This window comes from Pelophylax lessonae (assembly GCF_965119305.1).
Source record: "Pelophylax lessonae genome assembly, chromosome: 6".
In the NCBI taxonomy this organism is placed as follows: domain Eukaryota; kingdom Metazoa; phylum Chordata; class Amphibia; order Anura; family Ranidae; genus Pelophylax; species Pelophylax lessonae.
The window spans coordinates 200,107,854-200,124,120 of record NC_138773.1 but is presented as its reverse complement, the minus strand read 5'-3'; the positions used below and the strand labels follow the sequence as shown (position 1 = coordinate 200,124,120).

General features: G+C 42.2%; 1 protein-coding gene across 1 annotated transcript in view; it reads right to left on the bottom strand.

The window, feature by feature from the left end:
* The window catches only part of FAM237A (family with sequence similarity 237 member A), a 76,104-nt gene that overhangs the window by 39,563 nt on the left and 20,274 nt on the right, over positions 1 to 16,267 (bottom strand). The window contains exon 2 of the mRNA XM_082259969.1: positions 7,261 to 7,675. Within this exon, the coding sequence (XP_082116095.1) occupies positions 7,261 to 7,660 (400 nt within the window). The 5' untranslated portion in view covers positions 7,661 to 7,675. The remainder of the gene's footprint in view (positions 1 to 7,260; positions 7,676 to 16,267) is intronic.

Sequence of the window (16,267 nt, the reverse complement as noted above, 5' to 3'; positions counted from 1 at the left end):
TTATTAATGGAAGGCAGTCTCTTTTTTTTTCTGACACATGTTTTTGAAATTGTACTGATTTTCTGCACATAACGTGTTCATCAATGGCAAGAAAGAACAGACAGTCACCACCTGTAAATTCAAAAATGTTATTTTATTCTCCCTGGGACAAAGAAGAAAAATGTTTTGAGGAATATTCTGCACACATTTTAAAGCACATTTTAAAGGTTGGAATTTCAGCAGTTTTCAAAAGCAAGGAGCAGGCCATCAAGCTAAGACATACTGTCTGGCTACTGCATGTGTGGATAGGCATAGGCATGCACATTTCTATGGGCATAGAAGATGGACTGCAGGTACATCATTGCTCACATGGACTTACATGCATGTCCACTGCCACCAAGCAGCCTATTTATATATTTCCATAGTTAGTCAGGTTGAAAAAAGACATAAGTCTATCTAGCTCAACCAACAAAAAAAAAACAAATAAAAAACACAACCATACAATCCCATATACACAATCCTATACCCACAGTTGACCCAGAGAAAGGCAAAAAACCTCAGAAAACATGATTCAATTTGCTACAGCAGGGGAAGAAATTCCTTTCTGATCCCCTGGGAGGCAATCAGATATTCCCTGGATCAGTTTTATTTAAACCTGAACTTTGCACTAGTTATCTGTTGATTGGTCTTCAGTCTTGTTCCTGTTATCCAGTTCCTGATATTCATCTTAATCCTGTTACTTTGTCTATATTCCCATCGCACAGGTTCTTGGAATGAGCTCTTAAGGTATTGGGTGCTATAGTGACCCCCAGCTGGATACTGGAATGTGTATGATATGTAGATATTTGCCAGCACACCAAGGATCATAAATTTAGTCCAATTGGTTTTTATTTAAGAAAGATCACATCACAAAATTATGTAGTGCAATGTTTCGGAGCCACACAGGACCCTTTCGTCACATACCTGTGTGGGGTCCGAAACATTGCACTACATTATTTTGTGATGTGATCTTTCTTGAATAAAACCATTTAGATGAAACTGATGATCTTTGGTGTGCTGGCCAATAGCAACATATTGATCCTGTTACTGACCCGGCTTCCTCTCTGACCTTGCTCTTGGATTATCCTTGTCTCATCATGTTTGCTATCTGCCTTCGCTACCGAACTCAGCTTGGACTACTGACCATGCTTTTGCCTAGTAAATCTGAACCTTGCTGCCTGATTGTTGCTGCTTTCTGCCTGTTCCTGGCATTCCTTATTTTACTCACGTTCTGCTGTTCTTCCACTCGGCTATCATTCGGCCAGGTTTGGGACCTGACTCCACCATCAATGGGACTTGGCATTTCCATGGTGCATTGTCAGCTGTGCCTCTGCTCATCAGATACCAATAATCCCAAGTTGCTGCTCACAGAGTCTGCACCTTGGCACCTGTGCCTTTCCTTTGCTCCTACAGACCCTGTCTCAATGCCCAGGGGTGCTCAGATTGGAACTGTGCATGAGGCCACCCCTGTCATCTCATGCTCTACCTACATGTGCAGTATGTGACAGCGGTGAATAGTAAGATCAGGCCATTTTTAACAAAGGCATCACTGATAGGACCACACCAGAATGGAGGGAGCAGCATGATCATTTCTAATGATGATACCCTGTAATTCACCAACATAATTAATGACCAATACAGTAATTACCCAGCCCCCAAAACTGAACAATTTCTTTCATGCATAAATAAAACATTGTTAAATTTAGGTTTCAGGTATTAATAGCGTCAAAGCACCATAACCCAACACAAATATTCTTGCACAGGAGAAGCTTGATCCTGAGCAAAAAAATTGTATATTTTGTGAAACTGTCGCACAGCTGTGGAAAAAATTGTGATACTACATTGTACTTCTGTTTCAAATTAGAGCATCTATGCCCCCATTTATTTAAGGTTATTGTAGCAGGCCTACAGCAGTAGCATGAGATGCTAACATTAGCAGATAGCTGGGAGTTCTCACAAGGGCTGGACATGCCAATGGTGGCAGCATCTAAGATTTGTTAAAGGCCTGGAGCAATAAAAGTGGAATGCAGCAAAAGCTAAAAAGAGAATGGCAGGACCCCCCACAAATATAATCAGCAGCATCTGCATCAGGGGCTTAGTAGCTGCTGCTGATCCAAATCTGATTCATTTTCAAAAATGTCAGCCGGTATACAGTGTCTGTGGACAGATGCACTTTTTTGTCTTTCATAAAGGGGCAGAATTCACCAGCCTGTAGGCAGGAATTGTAGAACCAGCAATTTGATGAAGCTGTCATTTACACACTAGGCTTGGAGGTGGCTTTGGGTGTATTTTCTTTTTCTCTCTTGCAGCTTGGGAAGGGACATTTAGCAGCTCAATACTGCAGCTGGTGCTGTGGTGCTGGCAGAATCAGAGCAAGGTTCCTGCCTATGCTAGCTTCTACTCTACATGTAGGCTCTCTTCCCCACTGGAGGAGCCATGGTGTAGACCTCTGACACCCCTTTCTATACTGTCATCCCTATCACTGGAGGCTGCTAAGAGGGAATGGTAGATAGGGGACGTAGAGATTGAATGGGAGGTGCTGGCAGGGGGGAGGAGTGAGGCTCTTTTCCTGATGTGTGGCTTTCTTGTGCTCCCAGTGAGATGCATAGTGAGAGGTCAGATGTCTTTTCATGCATGTGGTAACCAAATGGCCGATGCAATTGCCATGCTTGACCCCCTTGAGGCAAACACTGCATCAAACAAGGGGGTGGCCTTCTGCACAGGTTTTAAAAAAGGCCCACCTAGCTGAGTTCTGGAAGCAGACTGGGGAACAACTGTGGACTGCCCCTTTGGAGCTCTGCCAACCGGTAGAATTGGATGGTTGATCCCTACACTTTTCTGTCAGCTGCTCCTGGATATTATCCTGCTTCACTGAGATTGTGCCTCTTCCTCACCTTCCTCCTGTGCTTTATCAGGCACTCAAATACAGTCAGAGACCTCATCATCATCCCCCCTCTGCTCAACTTGGCAGCTTGCTGTGGGTGCGGGAACATCACTGACAATTGTCCATGACTAGTGTCCTCTCCTTTTAGGCACCCATTACTCTCTTTCTCAACCGCAGAGCCAACATCAGAGCCAATTAATTGCTGTGCATCCTCTTGCAGCAAGTGGTTGACACTATGCTCAAATAATTCACTCTTGCTAGTTGGTGGGGCAACAACAGAGGTAACCTTGGATAAGGAGTCATAATATGCCACTTTAGCAGCATTCGAAGCAATCTGAGCCTAATTGATAGAAAAGGACCAGGATGGCTTCAATAGCCACTGCACCATCTCTACTGTACCATCACGTGCTGTGGCTGTACATCATGTCCAGCACCCAAAAAAGGGTAAATGTGCCTTGCCTGCAGATGGGCAAAGGACACATGTTCCCCGCCTGTGGCTCCTTAGACTCTAGGAATGTAATAGGAAGAAATATTGGGTAAACTAGCGCTATCAGAGTGCTGAAGCTTGGTCTAGAATGCCCTGAGATTCCCCCAAGACAGGAAGGTTTGGAAGGCAGACAGTTTTTCATTTTTGTCTCCTTACAGATCTTTTTAAATTACTTTTATACAGCTATTATTTGTATGAATATATATATATATATATATATACTGTATAGATAGATAGATAGATAGATAGATAGATAGATAGATAGATAGATAGATAGATAGATAGATAGATAGATAGATAGATAGATAGATAGATAGATAGATAGATAGATATTAGGCAGAAGCACTTTTTTGTGAAATACCCAGAAAAAAAATATTTTTTTCTTTAAAGTTGAACTTCAGGAACAAGCATTTGTTTTAAATATATCCCTCAATGGTGATGGGCTAAACACGTCCAGTTCAGTTCGCACCAGAACTCTCGAACATGGAAAATGTTCGGTCCCGAACCGCAAACCCTATTAAAGTCTATTGGACCTGAACTTAAAAAAAAAAAAACAAAAGTCCCCATTTTGAGGGACTATATGCAAGTGTTTGGCCATAAAAGGGGTATGGAGGCCCAGGGGACATGTATAAATGCAAAAACATTTTTTTAAAAGATCGTTTTTAAAGGAGCAGTGATTTTAATAAAGCTTAAAGTGAAACAATAAAAATAAAAAAAATCCTTTAAATATAGTGCCTGGGGGGGGGGGTCCCCTTAGTCTGTCTGTAAAGTGGCTCGTTTGTACCATTTATAGAACCTGCTGTAGCAAAACTTATTTTCCCGGTTGCAAGCTTTCTTGCAAAAATAAAAACATTGCCGGCAATACAAAAATGTGAAAATTCACACCCTTGTTTGATGCAGTGTTTGCCCCAATCCATACCAGACCTGATAGGATTTTAAGTGGAACCGAACAGCAAAATTTAAAAAAAAACCCACGTTGGGTCCTCCACCCTTAGGTCTGGTATGGATTTTGAGGGGAACCCCCCACGCCAAATTTTTTTTTTTAAATGGCGTGGGGGCCCTCTTCAAATTCATACCAGACCCTTATCTGAGCATGCAGGCTGGCAGGCCAGGAAAGGAGGGGACGAATGACCGCCCCCCACCCTTCTGAACCATACCAGGCCACATGCCCTTAACATGTAGGGGTGCCCCATACTCATTCCCCAAAAAAAGTGTCAAAAAGAAATAAAAACACACACAGTTTTTGACAATTCCTTTATTTAAAAAAAAAAACATGTCCCCCGATGTAGATCTATCGTCAATCACGACGCCTGAAGCACCGCTGGACCTGAAGAAAGAAAAAAAAAGCTCCACGAAGGCTACTGCTGTCTGCCTGCTCTGGTGTATGACAGTTCTTATTTAGGTAAGGGGCGGGGCCACTTGGTGATGTCACCTGCTGGCAACATCCCCTTGTGGCGTCACTGGTTGGTGAAATTACATGGGGCCTGCCACCAGGTGACGTTGCCAGGTGGCTCCGCCCCTTACCTATTTAGGAAGTGTCACACAGTGGACAAGGCAGGTGGTGGTAGGCTTCGTTGCGGATGGAGCTTCTTTTTTTTTGTTCTTTTCTCAGATGCAGCGGGTGTTATGATTGTTAATAGAGCTACATTGGGGGACATTTTTTTTTTTTTTAATAAAGCAATTGCCAAAATCTACTTGTGTGTTTTTTAAATTTCTTTTTGGTGAATGAGTAAGGGTACAATGTACCCCATACTCATTCACATGGGGGGGGGGCACGATCTGGGGGCCCACTTGGTAAAGTAGCTTCCAGATTCTGATAAGCCCCCTGCTCCCAGATGCTGGCCCCCCCTATGTGAATGAGTATGGGGTACATTGTAGAGGCCCATCCCCCCTGCCCCTAATCACCCCCCATGTTGAAGGCATGTGGCCTCCTATGGTTCAGGAGGAGGGACTGTATGTCAATTTTTTTTTTTTTTATTATGGCATGAGGTTCTTCTTAAATCCATACCAGACCCTTTTTTTTCATAATTTTTAATTGCCGGCAAGTTTTTTAATATTCAGCTGTTAGCGGGGAAAATACCAATTCACCAAAAAAGTGTAAACGTGAATAAAGACAGGAGGCGTTTTTTGGCAATTTTCTTATTAAAAAAAAAAACAATGTCCCCCAATGTAGATCCATCGTCAATCATGATGCCCGCTGCACCACTAGAAAAAGAAAGAAAACTTCTGCTCGCAAAAGGTTACCAACAGACGGCGGGCGTCATGGTTTACAGGATCTACAACAGGGGACATTGGTTTTTTATTTTTGAAAAAATACTTTTTTTGACACTTTGTTTTGGTGATTGAGAAGGGGTACAATGTACCCCATACTCATTCACATCGGGGGAGGCAGGATCTGGAGACCTCCTTATTAAAGGGGGCTTCAAGATTCCGATAAGCCTCCTGCCTGCAGACCCCCACAACCACAGCCCAGGTTTGTGGGGAAGAGGCCCTTATCTCCATTAACATTGGGGCAAGGTGCTTTGGGGTTGGAGGGGCAAAGCTCATGTTGAGGGCATGTGGCCTGGTATGGTTCAGGAACGTGGGGGGCACTCACTCCCCCCCTCTTTTCTTGAACAGCCGGGCTGCATACTCAGATAAGGGTCTGGTACGGATTCTGAGGGGGAACCCGTGTTTTTTTTTATTCTGGCGTATGGTTCCCCTTAAAAATCCATACTAGACCAGAAGGGCCTGGTATGCATTAGGGGGGGGGGGGGGCGTTGCTGTTTATTTTTTCATAATTTTTAATTGCCGGCATGTTTTTTAGCATTCAGCTGATGAGTCATCTGTTGTTAAGAACGCGTCAGCAAGCTTCTTGGCCACTCCTTCGCAACCAGCTCAATGCGATAAATTACAGCATGAAAAAATGCTGTAATTACCACTCAATTGAGTAAACACTGCATTCATTATTTAACACAAAATTCTTATTGAATTGCACTTTCTAAACTGATTTACCGCAAGCACTATTTTACTGCATTTTATTTGCCATAATTAACTCTTAGTGAATTGACCCCATACTGTCCAAAACGAATCAAAATTGTTACTCTCTCTCTCTTGTTACATTCTTTTCCTAAATAAAATTATATCTATCCTTGCCATTGCCACAAATGGGAAATCCACTGAAGCACCTCTATAGTGACAAAAGGGGCTCAGACTGTTGCTGCTTGTGGTGGGGAGGATATTTCCCCTGAGCAACTTGCAGTAGAACATTAACCCCTGTTGTTTATTAAGGGATCAGTCCACCCAAAGCTTTTACTTATGTTGGTTTATTTTAAATGCTTTAGACAGTTTTATCTCGATGAACCCTAGTGGATAGATATCTGCACTTGAGTTAATGGGTCTGCATTTCTGCTGTGGTCATTTTAAGGGTTTCCCACTCTCCCCTCTTGATTTTTTTTCATTTATCCTATTTTTTTTTTTTTGCGAGGTGCTGGAACACATAAAAGACAGTAAAAACATATCAATCCTCCAGGTGGACTTGAAGAATCAACAATTATGACAGGGAGATCTTACTGTTGGTGCTGGAGCATTCAAGATAAAAAAAGAAGTAGTTTACTTTGACCACCTATAACTAAAATATAATTTTTGGGTAGACTGACCCCTTACATTTGACCATTTTACTATAAACAGCTGGACATGTACAGTTTTTTGTTTTACATAACTACAGTAAATGATCTGTGCACATTACACAATAACTCTGTAGATGCCAAAACAAATCAACATTTTTGCTAGAAAATGTTTTCTTCACAGTACTAACAGATTATATTGTGCTTTGTGCAAAATAGTTTGAAAGCTTGTTGCGACCCTTCTGGCCAAATCTCAAAAGACTTACTTGAGGTGTACTGTGAAATGAAGTTAGTTACTTTTTTTTCTCCTTCATTTAGTTGTCTTCTACCAAGGCCATGCGCTCTGGAGAGTACACAATGTACATAGATGTCCCAGAAAAGTTGTGCTAGGTCCCAAAACAAAACACCATGTTTAAGGTTGTCAGATGACTTCAAATATATCATTAAGTCCCAGAATTCAGGCACAGAATCTGCTATCCGGGGTTTCTTCATCTCCAGTAGCTTTGCTGTAGAGGATTCCCAACACTGGGGATCTGCACGGCTTAGGGCAAGTGGATCAACTTGACCATGACAGCAGAAGATGTGGATTCCAAATATTCCCAGAAATAGCAGTAAATACGTTAGTTGCATACTACTGTACGCTTGCACCGTGCGTCCAGTGATCATATCACTTTCAGACTCCTACAAATGCAAATAGACATGAAATAAGACATTAAAGAAGAAAATTATTTTAGAGATCTTGTAATGTTTGAGATTTAAAGATATACTCTGGGCACAAAAGTTTTCATTTAAATGAATTCTTCAATAACTACAAAGGATATAAAGGTTATAAATCCGCTTTGTGTGCACCAAATTAATTTGAAAACCCTTACAGTATATTACCATGTAAAATTAGTAATGACATCATCAATGTACTGTACATGACCTGGGCAGAGAGCAGAGCTGTGGAAGGGACTAGCGGGCTTCAGCCACTACAGGCTGCCTGCAGAAAAAAAAAAAGGGGGAGAGAGCTGCACAGGGCATCCTGTAATTGCTCCTCTGTCCGACCACACTGATTCCTTCTGCTGTTCTGGCCCCCCTGTGTGCCCGGGCCCCCTACAGGAGGACTGGTGGTTCCCCCCTATCAGCGGCCCTGATTACCATCTCAAGTGAAACACATGCATATTGTTTTGTGAATATTTTCCATAAAAAACTCAAGACTTAAAAACAAACACATGTTTGTGGGTAGAAAATAGTGCATGTGTAATACAGAATGTAAAAAAAAACAAAAAAAAAAAACGTGGGGTACAAAGCAAGAACATTTGTGCAATATATGGATATATGCTAGTGTTTTTCATTACATTACATTCTTATCTGCTGCTTATAGAAAGTGTGATATGTCAATGTATACTACCTAACTCCATCATCAAGGACTATGATTCTTCCACAGTTTTAGGGTTTGTAACAAACAATGAATAAAATATATGTAATGCACCCCCTAAGAAGCAGCAAATAGAAAGGGATCCCCCACCCTGCACAGCCAGGCACACCACATCTTCACAGTACACTTGAGTGAGAAGAACAGCCCAGTGCTTTGTTTAATGTTTTATTGAGGGGGATAAACTTGGATAAGGATAAGGATATTATGGGATGCTCACTTGATCAAAGCAGTAGAACTCTTCAGGGACACAACTATATACAGTCCGCATTTATACTTCTCCTCTGCACACAGCTTAATTGCATAACTGCAACTCCCAGGACCATCTGGTATACTGTTGGGTGATCTGACAAAAGACTCAGTCTGATCAATAGCAAAAGCTCTTTGCAGGCAGTGACCGCGGGCCCCTTGTTTGTGTAGCAAAGTCCTGGTGCCCAGCTGTCCACCTCCTGTGGCTGCTGATCCCCACACCACCTCTTCAGGTACTGCCAGCCCACCTGGCTGCAGCTGCCCCTTTCTCTAGCCCTCCTAGCTAAGACTCCACAGTCCCCCCAGACTGACTTTGCTTCTATCCCTGACTGCTCTTTCCCAGTCCTCTCAGGCATGCCTCTCAGTCCTCTCCCGACTGGCTGGCTGTCTTCCTCCCTGGAGATTTCCCTGGCAGTAATCTCCTGCTGTCCTTCTCCTGCTCCTGTGCCTCCGGTCAGGACACCTCTGTGTGTTGTGAAGAGGGTCCCTTCCGCATTTGAGCCCAGGCCTAAGGTCACCCCCCCCAGACTAGGGGGTTACCCTTTAAGGGCCACCGACAGCCTAACACTCCATCTCAAGCTTCCTTTCAAACTTCACTGCCCCAGCTGGGCTGACCCAGAGTATTTGAGGGGGCCTGCCCCCTGCACACCCATCTGGGATTGGTCAGGGCCCTCAGGCTCGTCCACTCCCATTCTTCTGGAAATTTCCAGCAAGTTCCAGAAGTAGGTGGAGGTCTCAGAGATGCTGCCTGGGAGTCATCAAGCCCTCCCTGAGTCATTCACCAGACACAGATAAATACAGGCTTGGAAGCCAGCCAAGCCAAACATTTTTTCCAAACTAACAAAAATCCTAGTCTAGCACACTAGAGGGTGCTACATACAGTTTGATTCTATAGTAACAAATCAAACAATATCAATAGGCAAAAAAATGTTTTTTTTTTTTTTGGGTAGAGTGCAGAGGGAATAAAATGCTTGTCAATTTTTATTGCTGTTTGTGCCCCCTGTCAAGGAAATTTATCTTTTGTCTTGTTCTGAAAGTAAATGATAACTCAAATTTTGGGTTGTCCCCAGAAAAGTAATAGAGGGGAAATCTTTCAATAGAGACACCGGTTCTGCTTGAATTTCCTTAGATTTCCTCTCACTTCTTGTTTGGCTATAGGACAGAAAGTGAAAGGAAATCTACGCAATGAGACACAGACAGGGGTTATAACCCTTCCTTGCTCTATCCAAAATATAGAAAAAAAAGTCTTCCCTATACTTCTACTTTAAAGATAACTAAGATACAAAACATGACCCAGAATGAGTGCATGTCTGTGTTTGGCACACTGACCTTTAATTCATAGCACCCAACTCTCCTTATTTACAACCCAATTAACTCTTTCCCTCTTTTTTGCCCATCTGTCCCCTCATTTTGAGCTGATGTACAAATGTGTATCTGTATTACTTTTTTAACAATAGTAGAATAGCGCTATAATGATTTTTGAAAAACAGACATTTTTTTTTAGCGAAACCCAAGAAAAAAAATAATTTATTACAGCTTAATAGTTCTTAGATGTGACGGCTGCATTACTTTTCTTTTTGTCTTTTCACCTGATGATCCTGTCCTAGGATAACAATGCTCATTCACTGTAATGTATCTTTGCAGGAGTAGTATTGCCAGCTTAGGACGGGACAACAGAACACCTCCCCCTCTCCATAACGTAGGGAGGAGGTGTCTTGTACACAAAGGTGAGCTGGGCAGTCTGATAACATTGTTTAAAGCGGTTGTAAACCCTATATAAAAAAAAAAAACCTGCAAGACAAAGGCATAATGAGCTAGTATGCATCGCATACTAGCCCATTATGTTTAACTTACCTTAAAACGAAGCCCCGACACGGACCCCCGGACATCGATGCGGGCGCTGCCATGATCCCTCGTCGTCTCTTCCAGGTTCGGCGGCTCCGGCGCGCTGATTGGCCGGAGCCGCGATGACGTCACTCCCGCGCATGCGCGCGGGAGTGATTTTTCCGGCAAGCTCCCGGCAAGTTAATTGAAGGTCCCCCCGGACCTTCAGAGCGCATGCGCCGCTCGCGCGAGCGGCTGCATGCACTGTAAATATCTCCTAAACCGTGCCGGTTTAGGAGATATTATTTGTACCTACAGGTAAGCCTTATTATAGGCTTACCTGTAGGTAAAAGTGTCAAAAAGCGGGATACAACCGCTTTAAGAAAAGGCTGCTCGCTGGAATAATGGGTCTTTTATTGCTCTTGTTGAACAGATATAACCAAACAAAACAGGGAAAATAAGAGAAGCTTACTATGATTATTTAGCATATTTATTTATTATTATTTAGCATATAGGTTAATTCTGAGTTCCAGTGCCACACCACAGTCTCTGCCCATGAGAAGCTGCATTCCAGGCTGGATGTTTCACTGCCTTTACCCACCCGTCTTGTCCTTTCTAGCTATATCTACCAGTTACTGTGGGCTAATATATACAGTATATATATATATATATATATATATATATACTGTATATATATATATATATATATATATATATATATATATATATATACACACACACAGTATCTCACAAAAGTGAGTACACCCCTCACATTTTTGTAAATGTTTTATTATATCTTTTCATGTGACAACACTGAAGAAATGACATTTTGCTACAATGCAAAGTAGTGAGTGTACAGCTTGTATAACAGTGTAAATTTGCTGTCCCCTATAAATAAATCAACACACAGCCATTAATGTCTAAACCACTGGCAACAAAAGTGAGTACACCTCTAAGTGAAAATTTCCAAATTGGGCACAAACTGTCAATATTTTGTGTGGCCACCATTATTTTCCAGCACTTCCTTAACCCTCTTGGGCATGGAGTTTATCAGAGCTGGTGGATGTTACAGACCTTGTGATCTTCCACTTTCTGTTTGAGGATGCTCAATAGGGTTTTGGTCTAGGTTAAGGGTTTATACATGCTTGGCCAGTCCATCACCTTTACCTTCAGCTTCTTTAGCAAGGCAGTGGTCATCTTGGAGGTGTGTTTGGGGTTGTTATCATGTTGGAATACTGCCCTGCGGCCCAGTCTCCAAAGGGAGGGGATCATGCTCTGCTTCAGTATGTCACAGTACATGTTGGCATTCATGGTTCCCTCAATGAACTGTAGCTCCCCAGTGGCGGCAGCATTCATGCAGCCCCAGAACATGACACTCCCACCACCATGCTTGACTGTAAACAAGACACACTTGTCTTTGTACTCCTCACCTGGTTGCCGCCACATACGCTTGAAACCATCTGAACCAAATAAGTTTATCTTGGTCTCATCAGACCACAGGACATGGTTCCAGTAATCCATGTCCTTAGTCTGCTTGTCTTCAGCAAACTGTTTGCAGGCTTTCTTGTGCATCATCTTTAGAAGAGGCTTCCTTCTGGGATGACAGCCTTGCAGACCAATTTGATGCAGTGTGCGGCGTATGGTCTGAGCACTGACAGGCTGACCCCCACCCCTTCAACCTCTGCAGCAATGCTGGCAGCACTCATACGTCTATTTCTCAAAGACAACCTCTGGACATGATGCTGAGCACGTGCACTCAACTTCTTTGGTCAATCATGGCGAGGCCTGTTCTGAGTGGAACCTGTCCTGTTAAACCCCTGTATGGTCCTGGCCACCGTGCTGCAGTTCAGTTTCAGGGTCTTGGCAATCTTCTTATAGCCTAGGCCATCTTTATGTAGAGTAATCATTTTTTTTTTTTCAGATCCTCACAGAGTTCTTTGCCATGAGGTGCCATGTTGAGCTTCCAGGGACCAGTATGAGAGAGTGAGAGCGATAACACCAAATTTAACACACCTGCTCCCCATTCACACCCGAAACCTTGTAACACAAATGAGTCACATGACACCGGGGAGGGAAAATGGCTAATTGGGCCCAATTTGGACATTTTCACTTAGAGGTGTACTCACTTTTGTTTCCCAGCAGTTTAGACAGTAATGGCTGTGTGTTGAGTTATTTTGAGGGGACAGCAAATTCACACTGTTATACAAGCTGTACACTCACTATTTTACATTGTAGCAAAGTGTCATTTCTTCAGTGTTGTCACATGAAAAGATATAATAAAACATTTACAAAATGTGAGGGGTGTACTCACTTTTTATATATATATATACTGTATATATTAGCCCACAGTGACCGGTAGATATAGCTAGAAAGGACAAGACTGGTGGGTAAAGGCAGTGAAACATCCAGCCTGGAATGCAGCTTCTCATGGGCAGAGACTGTGGTGTGGCACTGGAACTCAGAATTAACCTATATGCTAAATAATCATAAATAAATATGCTAAATATTTTCAAAAATGTGAGGAGTGGACTCACTTTAGTGAGATACTATATATATATATACTGTATATATATATATATATAGATATTTTTTTTTTTTTGTGTGTGCATGTGTGTTTCACCTTTACCTGAAAGACGGAAGTATTCTTAGCCTAAGTTGTGACAGTTATATTGTGCCAGCCATTTACTAACCTTGTAGTAACCTTCCAATTGTTTACTAACCTTTTAGTAAAATATTATCCTATATTAAACAATATTGCTCAGTGCCACTGTCAAATTACTCCTCACATTCTTGAGTTGCTTGATTGGTAATATTTCCTAGTGCTCCTTGCAAGCTGTTATGCCACTTTTTAAGATGCTTCCTTTCACAAATGAAATTAAATAAAATACTTTCATCGTCAGATAATATGATTTACAGGCCTACAATAGTTGGCACCTTGTTCTGTTACACTGTCAACTACAACTAAGGCTATGCCCTTGGTTAAGCAACAGTTTACCTTTTGTAAGAAACTAAACACATTATGTAAATTTTTACAACAATGCCGCATATTATGTATGTAAGTATAGTCTTCATAGCTTTGGATATAGTATATTTTCTAACCCGAAATGTTTATTCAAAAAGTGCACGGTTCTTTCTGCACCATGTTTAATGCTTTGCATCAGGTTACATAAACAACTATTTTCAAAGGTTTAGCAAAATGTGTGAATTCATATTGCTTTTAACCTGTTGTTTAATAGCAACTTTTGTTTCTAGTTAAGCTACTTTCTAAATATTGTATATAGTCATTAGTTCGGTTTTTATTACTAGTTATACCAACTATGGCCCAGGACACCATTTCTCCTGACCCTCAAGATATGTTACTCTGTAGGTAACATAATCTTTTTTGCGGAATTATTTGCAAAATGATAACCTAACCTAGTGTAAATCCTAGTAAAAGCTGGTCATCTCCGTACTAATTCAGCCACGTATAATACTATTCATTACCAGCAAATGGACACTTGTCTTTCTCCCACTAATCCGAAGATATGTACATTGCATTACCAATCTGGAATAAAGTATGTCTCAAGACAAACCATTTCCTGTTTTGAAACGAGGGAAGAACAAGAACCTGTGCTTTTGAAGGTTCTAAACTTCCCTCACTACTAATAAAAGTGTTTTTATTGCCACTGTCCCTGTTAGAGAGAGGTGCCCTCACTTTATGTCTAAGAAAAGAATGGGAAGCAAAATTTTCTGTATTGGGCTACAAAAAGCAAAAAAATTAAAATAAAAACTGACAGGGGCCCTAGAAGTCCATACTTTTTGGGTTGTTAGAAAAGTAATTAAGGGGAAATCATCCAATGGGGACACTCATTCTGGTGACCTAGGGGTCCCCAAGGAATTTCCTTTAATTTGCATGGATTTCCTCTAACTTTCTGTTTGGATATGGGGAAGAGATGACAGAAAAATATATGATGTTGATGGATGTATTGGAAGTAAGTCTGGGCACACTGGTAAAAAAATAAAAAGCTAAAGTATTGAATAGGTATACACTTATTATAGGTTCTTTGCTCAGCCAATAATTAAAGTTGTAAACCTTAAGAAAAAGCTCCTGCTCCTTTAAAATATGACCTTTAGAGTGTGCATGCGTGCAGGTTTCTGGAGCGGACATGTTCTAATGGAGCTCCGCTCACCACCGTACTTTCTCAGCTTATAATCAGCGATCCGGGCACAGAAAGCAAGCTCCCCTGTGGGGGATTGCATCATGCAGCAAAGGACAGGGGGGCCAGTTAAGAGGAACCCACCACGCTCTAACAATATGGCCAGATCCGGATGCCCATTACCAACAGCACACCAGGCCTCCTTTCCCAAGATGGTGTCCGGTCAGAGAGGAAAGGGACATGCAGCCATCATGCAACCCAGTCTCCCCTCACTCTGCAGCTACATCCTTAAGTGCCTCAGCCGCTCCACAAGTGAGTCAAATCCCTGACCCATTCCCCTCCCAGTCTCAGGATGAAATTACACCACTGAATAGAGGTGAGCTCCCTCAGTTTTCTCCAGCCTCTGCTTATCAAGGTGAGGGCCTAGACTATGCAGGGTCCCCTGCCTCATCTATGGACAGACAAATGGTGGACTTAGCAGAGCTAGCTTTGAGCCAGTCCAATTCAGTGCAGGAACAGCTACAACCTCCTCCATCTGCTCCTTATCCTGGAGATGCAGCCCTATTAGCTCCTTTCTCAACATTACTCCAGCAAGAGCTATCCAAAGCTTGCACAATGATAACAGCAGAGATGAAGGGAGATTTTCACAGTTTTGGGGAAAGACTGGACACAATCTAATCTAAGATGGATGGCACAGTAAAAAGGGTTAACCACAGCCCCACAATGATTACTTCCTTACAAGAACAACTTGACCAAGCTAATGCAAAAATAGAAGATCTGGAGAACAGATCCAGATGGTACAACTTTAGGATACGTGGACTGCCAGAATCAGTTACCGATTTGGAGGACACAGATACAGATACTGATACAGGACCCTATTCCTGAAATATCCCCTAATCACCTAGAAATCGACAGAGTACATCGCGCCTTGACAGCTCTGAGGTTGGATGGTCTCCCTAGAGATGTGATAGTAAAACCACACTTTTTATAGGATAAAGGAAAAGTTTGTGTATGAGGCAAGGATCAAGGGAGATATCACCTTACTGGGCCACACTGTCCAAATATGTGCGGATATCTCTCAACTGACCTTCCAAAAGAGACGATCACTGAAACTGCTTTTGCTGCATTTAACCAATCGACATATAAAATACTGCTGGTCTATTCCATTTCGCTTATCCTTCACCCACAAGAGCAAGACATACTCCTTCACCAATTTCTGCGAAGGGGAAAAAGTTCTGCTTAACCTGGGACTGATTTCCAGAGATGCTTCACCCCTCTCCTCTCAAGAAGCTAGAGATCGACCGATCTTGTGTATATGGTCTCAACAAGGTCGTTCATCAACCAAGAGGCCCTCTTCAGTCACAAGAGCATATGGTTGATCTTGCTTTGGTCCTGATTGTTGTTTTTTGAACCAAAGTTAGCATCCAGCTAGACGCAAGCCAAACTTGATGGACAACTACGGAACTTCCTGACTGTTGCCGGGACTTGACCCTCATTTTTTTCCTAGTTTTTGTTTCCTCTTTTTACATTTAATGTGATACACAAAGTTCTTGCATTTGTTTACTTGGGAGGTGGACACCTCTACCCTGGTATTGGGTGGGGGCGTGAGTTATCTATACGCTGTTTCTGTGTTATAAGTGGGAGCCA